General features: G+C 47.4%; 1 protein-coding gene across 1 annotated transcript in view; it reads left to right on the forward strand.

The window, feature by feature from the left end:
• The first annotated feature begins 932 nt into the window (after positions 1-932).
• LOC101672622 (selectin P) overlaps positions 933-19,409 on the forward strand; it is a 38,383-nt gene continuing 19,906 nt past the window's right edge. The window contains exons 1-8 of the mRNA XM_045087743.1: positions 933-971; positions 9,172-9,262; positions 11,076-11,462; positions 14,839-14,946; positions 15,406-15,591; positions 16,324-16,509; positions 16,996-17,181; positions 18,928-19,113. Of these exons, the coding sequence (XP_044943678.1) occupies positions 933-971; positions 9,172-9,262; positions 11,076-11,462; positions 14,839-14,946; positions 15,406-15,591; positions 16,324-16,509; positions 16,996-17,181; positions 18,928-19,113 (1,369 nt within the window). The remainder of the gene's footprint in view (positions 972-9,171; positions 9,263-11,075; positions 11,463-14,838; positions 14,947-15,405; positions 15,592-16,323; positions 16,510-16,995; positions 17,182-18,927; positions 19,114-19,409) is intronic.

Below are 19,409 nucleotides of genomic sequence, written 5' to 3' on the forward strand. Positions count from 1 at the left end.
ATCTTGGGATCGAGCCCCACATCGGGCTCCCTGCTCAGCGAGAAGCCTGCTTCCCCCTCTCCCATTCCCCCTGCTTGTGTTCCCCTCTCTTGCTGTGTCTCTGTCAAATAAATAAAATCTTAAAAAAAAAAAAAAAGACCTCCTTAGAGAGATCTGCCCAAGGTAACCACCAGTCCCTCTATCCCACTTTAATTCTCAACCTAGCGTGTACCACTAGCTCCCAGGTTTCACCTTTATCTGTTATGAACTGTTCTGTATTTATTGGCATGTCATTGTCCGTCTTCCTCAGTACATTGTATATTCCATGAGGACAGGAATGATGTCCGTTTCTACCATCTTAGTGCCAGTGCCTCAAAGAGTACCTGACACATTTAGGCCTTTGATAAATTAATAGCTACTGAAATAAGCAATGGGAAAGAACAGGGAATAACAGGGAGCACCTGTCTTGGTGGGGGCGGTGACTCTGGTGATAGAAAAGGCTCCTTTCAGGAGGAGATTTTTGGATTTATAGCACTAGGCACACAGAGAAGGAGACGGTGCTCTGGGCAATTAGGAGAACAGAGGGCACATATAGTACATTCTGGAAATGACAAGATGTTTTTTATAAATGCATAGTTGAATTGTGTGGATGGTGAGTAAACTGAAAGTTAACGGCAGGAGAGGAGACTAGACAAAAGGAAGAGACCATGTTTTGAAGGGTCTTACCTGCGTCATCTTGAAGGGTCTGTATTTGTTGCTCAAGGAATGGGAACAGCTGATGGACTTTAGGTAGTAAAGTGATACGATCAGGTTTGTGTGTTAGGAATGATTCTGACTTCATTATAGAGAAAGAATTGAAGATGGATAACTTGAAGGTAGCAACTTGAGGCGAGGCCAGATAGAAAATGTGCAAGAAGTGAAAGAATTATGTCTGCTCTAGTACCTTAGCGGAAATGGGATATCTGGAGAAAGCCCAGATATCTGGTCCGAAGGTAAGGTCAGTATGATTTGATGACAGGTTGGTGTGAAGGGTTTGGATAAAGGAGAGAGAGCCTTTGTCTTCCCTTCATGGCCCAAAGGACTTCAGGGTCACGGGGTTCAGGCCAGGGAGACTGACTGCTAGTAAGAACCTATTTCTCTTCTAAGAGCCCCTTTGAGTGCTAAAGTCTTCCTGAGAGCCACACTCTCTCCAGAGGGTTGGGTGGAAATCTGCTTTCTCGTCCCCAACTTCTAAGAGCTGCTGCTATTTGACGCCCTTCTGGGCTTTCCTGAAACACACCACCCACTGTCACAATCGCAGGTTTTCCCACTTCTCCACACATCCTTCTGTCTTACCCGTACAGTGTTAAGAGAGTGAGTCCTACTCATTGTTCCCTCACATAGGATGTGAGCCATCATGCCCCTTGCTTCTCTCACACCCAAATAGAGTGACACAAAGTACCAAGATCATTTTTTTTTTTTTTTTTGCACAGCTTTCTTGGGCTCTTCTGCCTCATCATAATATACTTTTAAATTTGATACAACCACTGCTGTAGCCTTTTGATACGGAGTTATAACCATCACATATTTTTTTCAGTGTTTTCTTATTCAGAACCCACTTGTCTTACCTTCAGTCATTCCTCTGCCTTTGTTCTTCAACTTATTTGCTCACTCATTCATAAAATATTTATTAAGCATTAAGCGTCTGCTTTCTACTATCGCTGAGATTCAGACCTAAGTTATCTTGGCCTTGAGAAGTGTCTGCCAGCAGCACCTTCTGACTCTGCACACACAGGCTTGCTTTGCGCTTGGACTGCCGATGTCATGCTCAGGAGGGAAGTCAGGGGTGGAGATGCTGCCTGCGGGCCATCTGGCACACGGATGACCAGAAGAAGACCTCAAGAAAGCAGAGGAGTGATAAGAGAATAGGGTCATGGAGGCAGGAACCTAGGGAAGTCTCTATCTCTACAAGGGCAAGCAGTGGGCTGACATACATTCAGAGGAAGACGCATCAAAATTGCTCAAGATGTCAGATAAGAGTCAAGAGAAACAACGGAAGCATTTTCAATAAAAGGAAGTATTCAGTAGTATTTATTGGTGGAGAAAGGTCAAGGAAGATATGAAGGGAAAGTGTTCACTGGGTTTGGTAATTAGGGTTTCAGTGGTAAAGTTAGCAAGAGCAGTTTCATGGGCTGGTGGTTGGAGGAGGCTGGAGAATAAAGGGAAAGTAGAAAGTTCAAGAACCTGAACCATAGAGGAAGGAGAGAGATCAGGATTGGGGCAGAAGGCAAACAGTCCCAGCGGGGGAGGGGGGGTCATATTGTCGATTCTGCCTTTAGAAGTGCAAAGCTGTGGTCTACAATGTAGACAGGGGAACAGAATTCCTTCCCATGGCACCACTTCTGCCCACTTTGCAAGCCACCCTCCACGTTGGCAGCCATGGGACTCCTGCTGGCATCCAATACTTCTTCCTAAGCAAAGTGAGGACAAGGGAAAAAACACTTGGTCTGGCACTTTGTCCCTGCCCCTCTCCTCATTCCATTTTTTTCAGTTCTTAGGAAAAGTAAAATTAAAGAGAACTATAGTGTAAAGCAGCTTTAATAAAGGTTTACAAGGGTACAGGATATGATTATAATGACCTAGTCACAGACTGTTTCCCAATGACTTCCAGTTTGAAGCCGACAGCCAGAGAACATTACAGATTAGCAGACCCATGTCCGTTTCTCTTAGAGACATTTGCTCTTGTTTCAACACTTAACTAGCTCAATAACACATGGAAACAGCCCTTAAAATCTCCAGGATCTTAGAGCTGAAGATGACAGTGTAGACCAGGAACAGAGGTGAGAAAGCCTGCCCACCCCAGAGAAATTTCAGAGGAAAATGACCAGTCAAAGGAAGATTCTCAGGCATCATCCATTCTCTATGCTCACACACAAAACATTTGTCTGTTGCCAGTGACTTACTCCGTTGCCTTAAAGTTCACAGAGATTTGGACTCGCAGTCCACTAAACATGGACATGTGGACTGTCCATGAACTGTCTGAAATTGTCTAAAAACAAATTACAGCTGTGCATTTTTTGAAGAATCCTGACCAGTGCTTTTATCAATCTTTCAAAGGAATTCAAATGTTCTGCAAGAATAAGAATCATTATGTTAACCCAACATCCACCTTGAAAACCTTAAAATGTTTAAAAACTCTCTTTCTCTCTCAGTTCTGTTTGAACCATATTTCAACATTTAAACAAGCTAGTTAAAATGTGAAACAGCTGGGGCGCCTGGGTGGCTCAGTGGGTTAGGCCACTGCCTTCAGCTCGGGTCATGATCTCAGGGTCCTGGGATCGAGTCCCACGTCGGGCTCTCTGCTTAGTGGGGAACCTGCTTCCTCCTCTCTCTCTCTGCCTGCCTCTCTGCCTACTTGTGATCTCTGTCAAATGGATGGGTAAAGTCTTAAAAAAAAATAAATAAAATGTGAAACAGCTCTTTTGGGATAGTGGCTGGAGTCAGGCATGGACAGTGAAGCAGCAGCCTCCCCTCATCAGCCTCCCACACACTCCCTTGAACATTCCCTTAAGTCAGAGGACCCTCTAGAAATGCTCGACAGAGAAATGTACAGGGAAACAAACACTTCCAAAGGGCCCATGGGGAGGACCACTAGATCAAAAATACTATACTCCTCCAGTCTACTGGAGAAGGAACCCAGCGCATGTTCAAAGGTGAATATAGGGGGAACCCAGCACACATTCAAAGGTGAATATTAGGGGAACCCAGCTCACGTTCAAAGGTGAATACTGGGGTCCCCTTCATGAAATCTGCATGATGGTGTTCTTCAGCAGTAATGCTTTTGCTGCTTGTGCCTCTGAAAGAATTTTGGAAAGTTGTGTAAACTCTCACACCTTTTTAAGTAGAAAGCTAACTTCTTTGATCATTAAGTTTTAAACTTATAACGGAGGGGATGTCTAATACATTGTAAATATTAGCCTTTTATAATAAATAGATGTCACATCATTTCTTAATATTCATTTCAGTGGAAGTAAATACTGTAGTGATCTAATAACCCTCACCACTTAAAAAAAACATAAGTAAGTTCCAGATAGTAAGAAATTTTATATTATTTCTTTTCTCTCCTCTCATAACTATTTGTATTCCACTTTCTTTGCAGAATTTTAACCTAATAAAGTACAATTTTAAGCTTAAAGTCTTTACTTGATCACTATGTCTTACTTTTTTCTTTTCCATTATCTCATTTAATTTTTTCCAATTAACATACAATGTATTTTTTATTTCAGGGGTACAGATCTGTGATTCATCAGTCTTACACAATTCACAGCACTGATCATAGCACATACCCTCCCCAGTGTCCATCACCCAGTTACTCTATCCCTCTCACAGCCCTCCCCTCCAGCAACTTGCAGTTCGTTTCCTGAAATTGAGAGTCTCATATGGATTATCTCCATCTGTAGTTTCATCTTATTTCATTTTTCCCTCCTCTGTCTTGTTTCTCAAATTACCCTTTTTTGTAAAAATTTAAAAAAATTTTTAAACATACAGGGGTACAGGTCTGTGAATCGCCAGGTTTATACACTTCACAGCACAGACCATAGAACATACCCTCCCCAATGTCCATCACCCAGCTTCCCTATCCCTACCCCACTTCCCCCAGCCCCCCTCAGTTTGTTTTGTGACATTAAGAGTCTCTTATGGTTTCTCAAATTACCTTATCAGTGAGATCATATAATTGTTTTTCTCTGATTGACTTATTTCACTCAGCAAAATACCCTCTAGTTCCATCCACGTAGTTGCAAAAGGCAAAATTTCATTTCTTTTGAAGGCTGCATAGTATTCCATTGTGTATATATACCACAACTTCTTTATCCATGCATCTGTTGATGGACATCTAGACTCTTTCCATTGTTTGGCTATTGTGGACATTGCTGCTATAAACATTCAGGTGCATGTGCCCCTTCAGATCACTACATTTGTATCTTTAGGGTAAATACCCAGTAGTGCAATTGCTGGGTCATAGGGTAGCTCTATTTTTAACTTTTTGAGAAACCTCCATGCTGCTTTCCAGAGTGGCTGCACCAGCTTGCATTCCCACCAACAGTGTAGGAGGGTTCCCCTTTCTCCACATCCTCACCAACACCTGTTGTTTCCTGACTTGCTAATTTTAGCCAGTCTGACTGGTGTAAGGTGGTATCTCACTGTGATTTTGATTTGTATTTCCTTGATGCTGAGTGATGTGAAGCACTCTTTCATATGTCTGTTGGCCATTTGGATGTCTTCTTTGCAGAAATGTCTGTTCATGTCTTCTGCCCATTTCTTGACTGGATTATTTGTCCTTTGGGTGTTGAGTTTGATAAGTTCTTTATAGATTTTGGATACTAGCCCTTTATCTGATATGTCATTTACACATATCTTCTCTTATTCTGTCGGTTGTCTTTTGGTTTTGTTGACTCTTTCCTTTGCTGTGCAAAAGTTTTTTATCTTGAAGTCCAAATAATTCATTTTGGTACCAGTTGAGACCTGATTTGTGACCCAGGATGTGATCTATTCTGTAGAATGTTCCATGTGCACTAGGGAAGAATGTGTATTCTGTTGCTTTAGGATGGAATGTTCTGAATGGATCTGTGATGTCCATCTGGTCCAGTGTGTCATTTAAGGCCTTTATTTTCTTGTTGATCTTTTTCTTGGATGATCTGTCCATTTCAGTGAGGGGAGTGTTAAAGTTCCCTACTATTACTGTATTATTGTCGATGTGTTTCTTCGATTTTGTTATTAATTGGTTTATATAATTGGCTGCTCCCATGTTAGGGACATAGATATTTAAAATTGTTAGATCTTCTTGTTGGGCAGACCCAAGTACGACATAGTGTCCTTCCTCATCTCTTGTTATAGTCTTGGCTTAAAATTGAATTTATCTGATTTAAAGATTGCCACCACAGGCGCCTGGGTGGTTCAGTGGGTTAAAGCCTCTGCTTTAGGCTCGGGTCATGATCCCAGGGTCCTGGGATCAAGCCCCGCATCGGGCTCTCTGCTCAGCGGGGATCCTGCTTCCTCCTCTTTCTGCCTGCTTCTCTGCCTACTTGTAATCACTGTCTGTCAAATAAATAAATAAAATCTTTTAAAAAAATAAAGATTGCCAGCCCAGCTTTCTTTTGATGTCCATTAGCATGGTAAATTGTTTCCACACTCTCACTTTAAATCTGGAGGTGTCTTTGGGTCTAAAATGAGTTTCTTGCCAATAGCCTATCAATGGGTCTTGTTTTTTGTTGTTGTTGTTGTTGTTTTAATCTATTCTGATACCCTGTGTCTTTTGATTGGGGCATTTAGCCCATTTACATTCAGGGTAACTATTGAAAGATATGAATCTAGTGCCATTGTTATTGCCTGTAGGGTGACTGTTACTGTATATTGTCTCTATTCCTTTCTGATCTACTACTTTTAGGCTCTTTTTTTGCTAAGAGGACCCCTTTCAGTATTTCCTATAGGGCTGGTTTGGTGTTTGCAAATTCTTTTAGTTTTAATTTGTCCTGGAAGCTTTTTTTTTTTTTTTTAATATTTTATTTATTTATTTGACAGCGAGAGATCACAAGTAGGCAGAGAGGCAGGCAGAGAGAGAGGAAGGGAAGCAGGCTCCCTGCTGAGCAGAGAGCCCGATGTGGGGCTCGATCCCAGGAACCTGAGATCATGACCTGAGCCGAAGGCAGCGGCTTAACCCACTGAGCCGCCCAGGCGCCCCTGTCCTGGAAGCTTTTAATCTCTCCTTCTATTTTCAATGATAGCCTAGATGGATGTAGTATTCTTGGCTGCATGTTTTTCTCATTTAGTGCTCTCAATATATCATGCCAGTCCTTTCTGGCCTGCCAGGTCTCTGTGGACAGGTCTGCTGTCAGTCTAATATTTTTACCATTGTATACTATAGGCCTATTGTTCTCAGCTGCTTTTAGGTTAGGATTTTCATTCTGTCTCTGAGACTTGTAAGTTTTACTATTAGATGATGGGGTGTTGACCTATTTTTATTGACTTTGAGGGGGATTCTCTTTGTCCATATTGATTAGGTCTCAAGCCTCTTACTCTTTTTTTTTTTTTTTGAGGTGAATTTTTCCACTTTGTCATTTTGTCCAGAGAATAGATGAATGAGAGAACAAAATGTTAAAAGGGTAAGATCAACCCCAGAAAAATGTATACTAAACAAATCAGAAAAGACTCAAAACTGGGGTGAAAAGAAAGGGAAAAAAAAATATATATATATGTTGTATGTGTGTGTCTATCTCAGGCTGGTGAATAGAACAGAGCCACACAGCTGATTGTGGGTATATTTTTGTCTGTTAGAAGAAACTGCCTCTCCAAATTTTAAAGAACTAAGAACTTACATATATACAAAAATAAAGGTAAACATGATGAAGGGATAGAATGGATAGAATATGACTGTAAAGATAAAAATTTAAGTAGATTTTTTAAAAAGAATTAATGAGATAAGAAGTTGGTTGAAAAAAGAAAGAAAAAAATATTTTTTAAAAAAAGGAGAGAATGTGATCAGGCGGGAGCTAGAACAAAGCCATACACTAGATTTTGGTCTCTAAGAAGCTGCATCCCAAAATTTTAAGGAAAGAAACACACATTTCATGTTGCTGTGATTCTCAAATGTCTTTGCTGGAGGCGGAACCACACCGCCCTTGCCAGGGGCCGAGCTAAGCGATGTGTTCTAGGTCGTGCTCAGAGCTTTTTGTTCCCTGAGTGCTTTCCCTCTGGCTTTGGAGGACGGGAATGAAGATGGCAGCCACCCAGTCTCTGGCAGGAGGTGCCCGGCTCCTCAGTGCAACCTGAGAGAAAAGCCGTCAGTTCCTCCCGTCTCCCTGGTCTCCGGCCGTGCTCTGAGCTCCTCCGGCTTGTGACCAAGCATCTCTATCTCTGGTGCATGGCCCTGTTTGGAGTCTCCAAACCTAGCAGATTCCTGCCGCGCTCCCCCGCCACTTCTTCCAGAGAAGAAAGGGTGGAGGGTCTCCCCGATCTACCATTTGTGAGGTCTCTGCTCGAAGACCAGTGTCCGAATGTGCCTCAGGTCAGGGTTTATGGCAACCCTGAGCTGAAAGCCCCCTCCTTGGCTCTGTCTCTGCCCCCAACTTCCCCGCTCTGATACCCGGGAGCTCTGCCACACTTGGACACGCCGGGTCTTCCTGTAACCCTGAGGGAGCTGAGACCACACAGTCCCCGCAAGGGTTCTACCCCCCCACTTAGCCTCCGGAGCGATGTCCCTCCGTGGAGCAGACTTCTAAACGTTCCAATATCAGGCCCCGCTGCTCTCTCACCTGCCGGTAAGTGGCTGATGGAGAACCCCCCCGCCCCCGGTCTGTCTTCCCCTATATCTCTTTGGGTTCACTTCTCTGCACGTCCGACCTTCCAGAAAGTGGTCGCTTTTCTGTTCATGGAATTGCTGCTCCTCTTCTCATCAATCTTCCATTGAGTTTGTAGGTGTTAAGGATGGTTTGGTAACTGTCTATCTGAACTCCTGGGGCCAGATGAAATGTAGGTTTCCAACTCCTCTGCCATCTTGCTCCTCCCCTTGCCTAAAAACATTTTGAAAATGTTAACAGATCTGATGAAATCCCAACAGAAGGGAACTAATTAGAAATAACACTTGCTATTGATCCAAAGGGAGTAAGTTTATTATATATGTGTTATGCATATATATTACTTATTGAATAATACTGTGGACATAGGCTGAAATTGAAAAGCAAGAAGATAAAACATAGATCAATAACACAGAGTAGATGGTGTAGCACAGGATAATTCACTGCTGCCCCAGGCATCAAAGCACAGGTCAGTCAGGGAGTCTGTGTGCAACTTCCTAGTACTTTAGGGTGTGGCATACTAGTTCTTAAAGGGAGATTATTGCATAATAACAATGACAATCTTTTTCTTATGTGCATATTACAGAATGTACCATAAACAAAAAATATTAGTTGCACAGAGTAGTTACTTGACAAATATCTTGAATGAAAGAAGAAACAAGTTCTGTCCTCGGCTATGGTGCAGGGTACAACTCGGAAGCAGAGCAGTGAGAAACAAGAAGGAGGCAGAGGGCTTGAACCTCCACCCTCACTGGAAACAGGGAGGATTATAACTCAATATACTGATTATGGACAAGAATTTTTTTTTGGCTTCATTGATTTCACATCAATCCTAAAAAGAAGTTTTCTTTTCTTGTTTCAGGCCAGCTGCCTAAAAGCCATCTGGAACTGGAGATTTCACAGAGTGGTCCGCAGAACAGCCCAGCTCCTTTGGTTCAGTGCCCTGATCTTTGGTAAACTTTATGTTAACCCTTCATCTAGCCCTGAGTAAGGAGGGGACCTTCTCCAAGTAGGAGAAGTTAAGGATGGTAGCCATTTGTTGTGAGGCATGGAAATACTCTTCTCACCCAAATGCCTGGGGAAAAAATGCACCCAACACCATCACACTTCTGGAAAAACTCTGGAAAAACTGAAATGAACATCTCCAGGACCAATTATCCATTAGGCCCAGCAGACACTGGTCCACAGCACCATTAGGGACTCACAAAAATGTCTTAGTATAAAGTATTCATAGATGTATTTACTTAAACCACTACAACTGTAAAACATAGTTTTAAATATGTTATTATGGAAGAAGGGGCTGATTGAGGTAAAACTGCCTAATCTCCATGGAGGTCAATATTGCAGCCGTGGTGACACCAGAATAAAGTTTTAGGGCAAAGCACTGCAATAGAGGAGTCAGTGAGGGAGAGACCAGCATGACCATCATGCCAGCAGCAGAGGACAGGGTTGAGTAGGAATGAGCCTCTATAAACAGGAAAGACGGCCACTTCCCGGGCTGATTGCCTGCCCTGTACACTTCTTCACATGGGATCTGGCCTCTTCTGGCCCCGGTGAGTTCCCACTGGCTACAAAAATATTATCTTCCCTCAGAGTGCCCCTTACACTTTTGAAGGGCACACCCCTTATTTCATTTAATATCACAAACATATCTTAAAAGGCTTGTTTTAACACGTGAGTGAGCGGAAGTGGAGGACACAGCATAATTTATCAGAGAGAAACAGTCAAGAGCGGCGGAATGACTGTGAGACTGCAGGTCAGGAGACTTGATTTGTGACCTGCCTGGGTCACAAACACGTTGTGTTTCACTCAACAAGTATTTCTGGGACACCTGTGAGGTGCCACGCTCTGTGCTTGGTTAAGGGACCCAGAGATGAAAACAGAGCACTACCAGGATTCCTAATCTTGCCGTCACAGGAAGAGACATTCCCACACCCAGTGATAAGGGTGGTAGAGGCAGAGATAAGGTGCAGCAGGAGCCTGGAGGAAGGGGCAGCGAGCCTACCTGGGCGAGTCCTGGAAAGTATGGGGAGGCCCATTCTGCAGGCCCACGTGGGGAGGGCAGCTGGAATAGCAGGAAGAGCACTGCAAAGGCACAGAGTGGGAGTCTATCTGCTAAGAAGGTAAATATGGTGGGTGATGAGGCTGGGCCAGCAGGCAGGCTCCAGGTCATACAACATCTTATTTTACAGGTGAGGAGGTAGAATCTGTAAAGCAAAAGGAGCCACTGAGCCATTTTGTGTGTCCCTTAAATTGGGCAAATTACTTAATACGTCTGCCCCACTTATAAAAGGAGGAGACGATGAGACAGCCCAAGTCTGTTATCACTGTGACTACAAATTTCTAATCCTCAGGGTCCTCAGAATACAATTTCCCATTCTGACTTCATGGGTATATTTTTAAAGATTTTTTTTTTGACAGAGAGAAATCACAAGTAGATGGAGAGGCAGGCAGAGAGAGAGAGAGGGAAGCAGGCTCCCTGCTGAGCAGAGAGCCCGATGCGGGACTCGATCCCAGGACCCTGAGACCATGACCTGAGCCGAAGGCAGCGGCTTAACCCACTGAGCCACCCGGGCGCCCCATGGGTATCTTTTTAGATGAAAGATGGAAACTCGTGTTCTTCCTCAGAACAACTAGGTCAGACAGGGAAGAGTCCTGTTTTAGGCCCTGCGGTCGGAAGCTCTTCGGAGCCACGCGGGATTGTCTTCACGCTCAGGAACTGTGCGGGGTCAGGGCGCTAACCTGGCCATCCCTCTCTCTCCTCAGACTTAATAAAGCAGGAAGAAGTGGCGGCGTGGACCTACCACTACAGCACAAAAGCGTATTCCTGGAACTACTCGCGGGTGTTCTGCCAGAAGCACTACACGGACTTAGTGGCCATCCAGAATAAAAAGGAAATCGCTCACCTCAATGAGGTCATACCGTACTCCAGCTCGTACTACTGGATCGGGATCCGGAAGGTCGGCGAGACATGGACGTGGGTGGGAACCAAACAGCCCCTCACCGAGGCGGCGGCGAACTGGGCTGACCACGAGCCCAACAACAAGAAGAACAACCAGGACTGCGTGGAGATCTACATCAAGAGCGCGTCGGCCCCGGGCCAGTGGAACGACGAGCCGTGCGGGAAGCGGAAGCGCGCGCTGTGCTACGCAGGTGAGAGCCCGCGCCCGGCTCGCTCGCGGCGGCGCGTCCCCCGGGTCGGTCACGCGGTCGCAGAGTCGGGGCTGCCACAGCAGAGAACCAGCCACGGCAGGCCCGGCACTGAGCGGCCCGAGGCACGGACGACGGGGAGGACAGGAACCGGGTTTTTGAGACTCGAATTTCACCGTCGTTTCTGGGTCGCTGGACCCACTGCCTCATTGTGCCCAGGCGGTCTCGTGTCCCCGAACCGACGTCCAGCGCTTTCTTGCCCCTCGCTGCCCGAGGAGACGCGGAGAGGCGCTGCGCCACGGCCCGGAGCCGCGGCTGCACGGCCGCCGGCCCATCCGTGCGGCGCGGGCCCTGCGGTCGGTTCGGGGCTCGGCCGTCCGCCGGGTCCAGTCCTGGGGCGAACCTCTCAGCCGGACCCTCTGGTTCCCTCAGGTCGCTGACGAGACAAAGGCTCGGGCTAGTGAGGAGCGCGCGCGGGGTTCCGAGCCACACGGCGGAGCCGGTTCCAAACTCTTGATCCAAAGCGGGTGTTGTGTAGCCACGAGCGCCGCCGTGCCCTCCGCCCCCCGTTCTCAGGAGCCAGCACGAGGCCGGGACGGACACCGCGTGTTACCGCTTCCCTTCAGCAGCGCGCGTGCGCGGGTGCTGGACGGTGGGGGCGGGGTGCGGCGCGGGGAGGGGTGACGGGCTGTGTCTGCTTCCGGGAGAGCGCACGCGCCGCGGCTCGGCCTTCTCAGTCGCGCGCTCGCGCGTCGTCCTCACAGACGCGCCGGGCCGCCTCACGCGCCTCCCCCACGCTGCGGCTGCGCGGAGACACGGCCCGGGGCCGCGCGGTCCCCAGCGCTCTGACGCTGCTTCTTGCAAAAGAGCCGCCCTCCGCCGCGGCCGTTCTAAAACCGACGCGCCGGGCCCAGAGGGGTTAGGCTGAGTGAAGGAAGTCACGCGGAGAAGCAGTTACCACGGGGTTTCCCTCCTGCGCGGAATGTAAGGAATGGCGCGGGGGCCACGGGTGGGGGGAGGGTGGCTGAATGGGAGGAAACCATAGACGGAGACGAACCGAGAGAGACTCGGGGCTCCCGGAGCCGAACTGAGGGCTGCGGAGGGGAGCGGGGTGGGGGGATGGGTGTTAAGGAGCGCACGTGTGGCGAGGAGCGCGGGCTGTTACGGCGGCTCAGGAGCCGTTGAACACTACGTCAGGAGCTAATGATGTATCACGTGTTCACTGATGGAACTTAAACAGCAAAACCAAGTAATAAATAGAGAAATTCTGGGAATCGTAAACACTCCCCTCAGAACTCCTCCTCCTCTCCTGTTTCTCTCTTCTTCTGTCCAGCTCCCATCCGAGGGAAAACGTATCCGTAAGTGCATGGCCCTGCAGTTGGGTCTCATTTTATAAATAATTTATCGACGAATTAACACATTTATGAATGTAAACAATCACTGCCTGTTCTTTGTAGGCCAGGACGAACACGACCAGAATCTCCGTGCTTCCTGCTGCCTCCCGGCCAGCTCCCTACACTCCCTGGGTCGGGCCTCCCTGGAACGGTCCCTGTAAGGTTCTCTTGTTGCCCGTAGATGTTTCCAGCTCGCCACTGCTCCCCTCCCTGCCCAGCCTTCAACATCCCTCACTCCAAGATCACCTTCCCCAGTAAACTGCAAAAAATCCCAAGGAAGGAAAGCGATTAAAAGCTACGGTCGGGCGTGATACCTCTCCTCTAACCTTCAGGAACGGGGGACATGGCTAATGGCTGCAATTTTGCCGCACAGTCGAGTTTCTGGCTCCACCAAACACAACACTCTAGGCAGCCACTATCCTGCGTGGCATGTTTTTGCCACCCAAGCTGGAAAGGGTGTAGGGAACCATCAGCTCTCTGTAGGAAACAGATGAGAAGCCGACATGTCGTCTGCAACAAGAAATTAAGTTGGACCACTTCTCTAAATGTCAGGATTGTTACATCTCACAACAGCTTATCAGGAGGGAAAAAAAAAAAAGATTCATTTAGCGAATCATCATTATGTCCTTTCCTGAGGATTCAAAGTTATAGACGATTTCTGACCTGCCTGATTCCTTGAAGTGGAGTAAAGGACAGACCTGGGACTGTTTTCTCATGTATAGCATTCTGAGGTCCTGAGGAAGCTACAATCGGAACAGAATGTGCGTGCTCTACGAGCACAGGACAGACAGGGAAGCCGGGTGAGGTCGCGGCGATAGGAGGGAAGATGTGGACCAAACATCTGTCCAGTATCTAGTGGCTGCTGTTTCCCCTGCATCTTCCCGTTCCTTGGAACCCTTTCTAGTGCCCCTGTGCAGCTTCACCACACTTGCCGGCTGCCTTAGGGACGTCCTCCTGTGGAATCTGCATGACTTCTAGAATTTTCACATCTCAGAGTTGTGAGGGAATGTAGAGGTCATCTAGTATAACCCTCTATGTGACATATGAGTTTTCTCTTGTAATGGACCCCAAAGTGGACCACATGTGGCCACAGCTCGGTGCTGAGGAAACACCACCAGAAAAGAGTCTAGTCTCAGACCTTGCCCCCACCTGTGACCTCATCAGTAAAGACATTCTCCGTGCTTTGAGAGTACTGATTCTAATGCCAACCCTCCATCAGGTGCCTAGTGCAGAGTCCATCCCCAAGAGCCCCCTGCAGGAAAGAAACTCCAGCCCATCTACGCTCAGACTTACTGAGATGGGCCTGGCTGGCCAGTCATGCTCTCCACACCTAAGCCTGGTATCCTGAGACCTGGGAAACACCTCTTGACGAAACTGTTATGTGCCACAAGGAGGTCTTAGCGTTTCGTTTGTTCCTCTGCTCCTCCACCATGTGATGCTGGCTGCAGATTTGAAAGGAACAAAAGGCTGGAAGGGCTTTGGCCCTGATCTTGTGCAGGTTGGCTTCAGAGAAGTAACTTGTCTGAGTCCCTTAATAGTAGGCAACAGAGCCAGGATTCTGATCACGTGTGTGTGGCTGCCCACATCTGCTTCCTAAACTTTACGCTGCACTGTCACAGGGGTTTCTGTAATACAACTCTAAGAATATTCTTGGTTAAAAGCCACAACCTATTTCATACCACATAGAGGAGTGTCTCTGTCTACACATCTGTTGGTGGCTCTTTGTCTCTCTGCCTCACATAGCCATTCCTCCTTAGGAAACACTTAGCTCAGCCTAAAATGGAAGCCAGGCAATGCTCTGGTGGGTTCCTACAATGTCCTTCACAGGGGCCAGGCTGGCCCAACAGAGGACACGGTCATTTTCTGTTGTTTGGCCAGCTCAGTCTAACCCAAGAGGGGCTGAGTCTGTGGCCTGGGGAATAACCCCGCTTTTCTTCATGCCTTCTGGGAATGCCCATGATTCTGGTCCTTCTGAATCCATGCAGCCTCCTGCCAGGACATGTCGTGCAGCAAGCAAGGAGAGTGCATCGAGACCATCGGGAACTACACCTGCTCCTGCTTCCCCGGATTCTATGGGCCAGAATGTGAATATGGTGAGGCCACTCTTTTATTGATATTATTGTGGTCGTTGGTCTTGTGCTGGAGGTGGTTCCAGGGAAAGAATCATGTTGGAGACTCACCAGTGAGTAAAGGCTAGCCCTGGCCCCCTCCATGATCTGTGAGTCTGCCCCACTCCAACTGTCCCAAGACATACACTCTGGGGAAAACATTTCCTTCTTGGAACATTGGCTCATAAAATCCTAAAGGGTAAAAGAAACATAAAGAAAGCAAAGCAAAGGCTGATATTGCTCATTTGATAAAAACTGGTGAAAGACTGATTATTTCCCAAGATGCAGCCAATACCAAAGCACCAAGTAAAGAGGACCAGGTTGGGTTAGAAGCCCAGAGAGATGGGATTCAGAGGGTTATACAAATAGCTTCCAATGTCTAGCAAACCTGACATTGTCTTTAAACCTGCAGTGAGAAAGAAAATCAATATTTTGTCCCCACAGTCAGAGAGTGTGGGGATCTCGATCTCCCTCCGCAAGCATTCATGAACTGCAGCCACCCTCTGGGAAACTTCTCCTTCACTTCAGAGTGCAGGTTCCACTGCACAGAAGGGTACGAACTAAATGGGCCCAGCAAGCTGGAATGTTTGGCTTCTGGAGTCTGGACGAGTGAGCCACCGCAATGTGTCGGTATGTGGACCCTATTCTTTCCATCCTCACTGACTACTAGAATTTCAGAGGAGGAAAACAAACTTTCTCCATTAAAAAAAAATATGAGAAATCATGAGGATCCACATTAGATGGGGAATTCTGATTTTTGATATTGCCCATCAATAAGAGTAACACTAATTTTGATTTTCATGATGCTTTGTATCTGTAGAGTGAGGTAATCGGTGTAATTCTTGATTCTTAGGCAAAAGCATCACAAAGAGAGACAGGTTCTGTCTTTGTCAGTTGCAAAGCAAATAGAGTATAATAATGAGGCCTTAGGGCTGAGTATTATTAATTTGGTAATTTTACGTTGCTTCTTCAAAAAGTAAATGAACCATGAGGATGTTTGGGTCTTTCAAAACAATTGCTGAAAGTTTTTTTTTTTAAGATTTTATTTGTTTATTTGACAGACCGAGATCACAAGTAGGCAGAGAGGCAGGCAGAGAGAGAGGAGGAAGCAGGCTCCCCACTGAGCAGAGAGCCCGATGTGGGGCTTGATCCCAGGACCTTGAGATCATGACCTGAGCCGAAGGCAGACGCTTTAACCCACTGAGCCACCCAGGTGCCCCTGAAAGTACCTTTGAACCAACCAGTTCTGTCACCTCTCCCATCACTGAGGGAAGGTTTCGATAGCCACTGTAGCATCCCGAGCTTTCCCTGGCACCGGGCATAACCCAAGGGCTCACACCATTACTCTGGGGTTGTTTGTAGCTGCCCAGTGCCCACCCCTGAAGACTCCTGAGCGAGGAAGCATGACCTGTCCACACTCGGCCGAGGCCTTCCTGTACGGGACCAGCTGCCACTTCAGCTGTGAAGAGGGATTTGCATTAGTTGGATCGGAGGTGGTGCAGTGCATGGCCTCAGGGGTGTGGACAGCCGCAGCCCCAGTGTGTGAAGGTGAGTTTCTGGGGATTGGGTTTGGATAATGTCCACCATGCCCTGTTCTTGCTGCGAGTACAGATGGCAGTGGCCAGCTATGGAGACGTTGGCCTGCACGGCCGCAACCTGACCCTCCTTCCACCCGCCACTCACAAGTCCTCTCTTCTCCCAAACCCACAGCCCTTGAACAGTGTTAGAACAGGCCCGTTCGCAAATTTCACACACGATCTGGTAGAAGATCTTCCAGGACAGGTTCTTAGAGGTAAAGGGAATGGAGGACGTTAGCAAGAGCTTGGAGGACTCCTTTTATATTTTAAGACTGAGGTCACCCTGTGGACTGGTCCCCAAGTCTGGACAAACATCGTGAAGGTCTCTGACCCTCACAGATTCCTAGCTGCACCTGGATTTCCTGAGGTAGTTTCATCATCGTCTTCCAGCTGTGGGCCTGGTTTTTCCTTTCTTAGTATCTCTCTCTCTCTTTCTCTCCTTGGTGCTTCTCTCCAGTTGTGCAGTGTCCCCTCCTGGAAGCCCCTGGCAAAGGAACCATGGACTGTGTCCACCCCCTCTCTGCGTTTGCATATGGCTCCAGCTGCAAATTTGGATGCGAACCTGGCTACCAGGTGAGGGGCTGGGCCTCTCTGCGCTGCACGGGCTCTGGCCAGTGGACCGCACCCTCGCCAGCTTGTGAAGGTAGGAGTTTCCTTCCGTTGCCCCCCTCCACCCAGGAAGGGTCATGGCACATTGGCCCGATCAGGGGCTCTTCACCTCAGGAAAGCCTCCTCCAGGCTCTGACAGTGGAACAGGTGTTTCAGCCTCCAGGAGGCATGGTTTCTTCACCCATGAAATGAGCTAAGAGTTCCCAGGTGCTTTGTGAGCATGAAGGATGTAAAAAGTATGCAATGAAATAGCATCGGTGAAGTAGTTAGCGTTAGACCGGTCACTCAATTTCTATCTCTTTTTTTCCCCTTCCTGCCTCACTGGCAATACAAGCTGTGGGACAAGGCCTCTGCTTCAGAGGAAGTCGGAACGTGGCTATTAGGACAAAGAGGGGAATTCCCTGTTGAAGTTTTTGGAGGTGACTTTGATCCTGGAGGGAGGCAGGCTGTCCTGGCTGAGGATGTGACACAACCTTCCACCCTTGCATAAGAGCACGAGGCTGAATTCCGTGCAGTTGCCTCATACCCTCAGCTCATTAAGCAGAAAGAGGGATAGGGCAGCAGGAAATTGAATATTGGATGAGCGAGTGCCCAGGAGACTTGATTACAAGCCTACCTCAGCTACTGTCCAGATAGCAGAACTTGGAAGTAACTTAACATTTCCAGACCTCACTTTTCTCATCCGTAAAGGAAGAGAGAAGAAGTACTAGAGGATCTTTGGTTCTTTTTTTTTTTTTTTTTTTTTTTTTTTTTTTAAAGATTTTATTTATTTATTTGACAGAGAGAGATCACAAGCAGGCAGAGAGGCAGGCAGAGAGAGAGGAGGAAGCAGGCTCCCTGCTGAGCAGAGAACCCGACGCGGGACTCGATCCCAGCACCCTGAGATCATGACCTGAGCCGAAGGCAGCGGCTTAACCCACTGAGCCACCCAGGCGCCCAGGATCTTTGGTTCTTAGAGGCCCTGATTCTGTAAAAACCAGAGGTCTAAGCCCAGGGTTGATGGGAGCTTTTGTCTGAAAACCAAAAACAAAACAAAAAGCCAAGCAGGAATAGCTTGGAGTCAAAATGTTCTATCAAGGAAGTGCATGAAGAAATCTGACTTCATCAGAACTGGGGTCACTCAGGGATTAATTTCATGCAGGAACTCTCCTTGGACTGCACTCACTTGGCATTCAAAGTCTGATGAAGTTGACATCCTGTGTTCCAGAGATATGACCCACTCAATATCATTTTATAAGCCCGGGTGATAGTGTATCAACAATGGGCTCTATTATCCCAGCTTTTTCCTTAAAAGTCCAGCCTATTCCATGTCAGCTCTTTCCAGATCCAATTCCACAAATACCACCAGTAAATATTTAAAGAGTATTTAATTTAAGTAAAGAGTAAATATTTAAAGAGCCAGGCCCTGGGATCCAGCTCAGAATGACTGAGCCCAGCCTCCAGGAGCCTGTGGCCCAAGGGGTAGTGCTCGGACAGTGTCTGCAGGTGCAAGGGGCATGGAGAGCGTACTAAAGGAGTCATTAGTCCTGATCTGGGGTGGCCAGGGAAGGTTTCCTAAGGAGAGTGCAGTCTAAGCTGAAATCAAAGGGCAAGAGAGTGACCCAGGCAAAGAGGGCATAGGAAGGTGTCCTACGCAGTTTCCATTTTGGAAAAGGGAGGATTCGGGGCTCTGGACATGTGGGTAATTTTGGTAGGAAAGATGCATCTCTTGAGAGGTCTTCCTGAGAAGGAACTGAGCCCTTCCATGACCCAGTTTCAACGACAACTTTCTCCCATTTAGCCATTGCCTGCAGGCCACTGCAGAGTCCCGTTCACGGCAGCATGGACTGCTCCCCATCCTCAGGAGCATTCCAGGACAACACCAGCTGTAGCTTCCGCTGTGCCGAGGGTTTCAAGCTGGAAGGAGCTGACTTAGTCCAGTGTACTGAGTTGGGACAGTGGACAGCGCCAGCACCGGTGTGTCAAGGTACTGTGACCTTGGAACGTTCCTTCTGTGTCTCTCAGTTGGTTAGGCATCACATCTGCGTTTGAAGTAAGGCATTTATGCATCAAACATTCACCAAGAACCACTAGTGCCAGACCCTTTGTGTCGGCTCTAGGGAGGAAAGGGTGAGCAAAGTGCATGTCCATTACAGCGTATTGGAGCTCAAGGCGAGAGTTGCACTGACTGATGGAATGTGTTGGCATGACGAAAAGGAGACAGGTTGGGAGGAAGGAATGATGCACAAGGAACAACGTAGGGCGGTAGAAGACTAATGCACA

This window comes from Mustela putorius, unplaced genomic scaffold (genome assembly GCF_011764305.1).
Source record: "Mustela putorius furo isolate JIRA1106 unplaced genomic scaffold, ASM1176430v1.1 tig00001451_pilon_pilon_pilon, whole genome shotgun sequence".
NCBI lineage: Eukaryota > Metazoa > Chordata > Mammalia > Carnivora > Mustelidae > Mustela > Mustela putorius.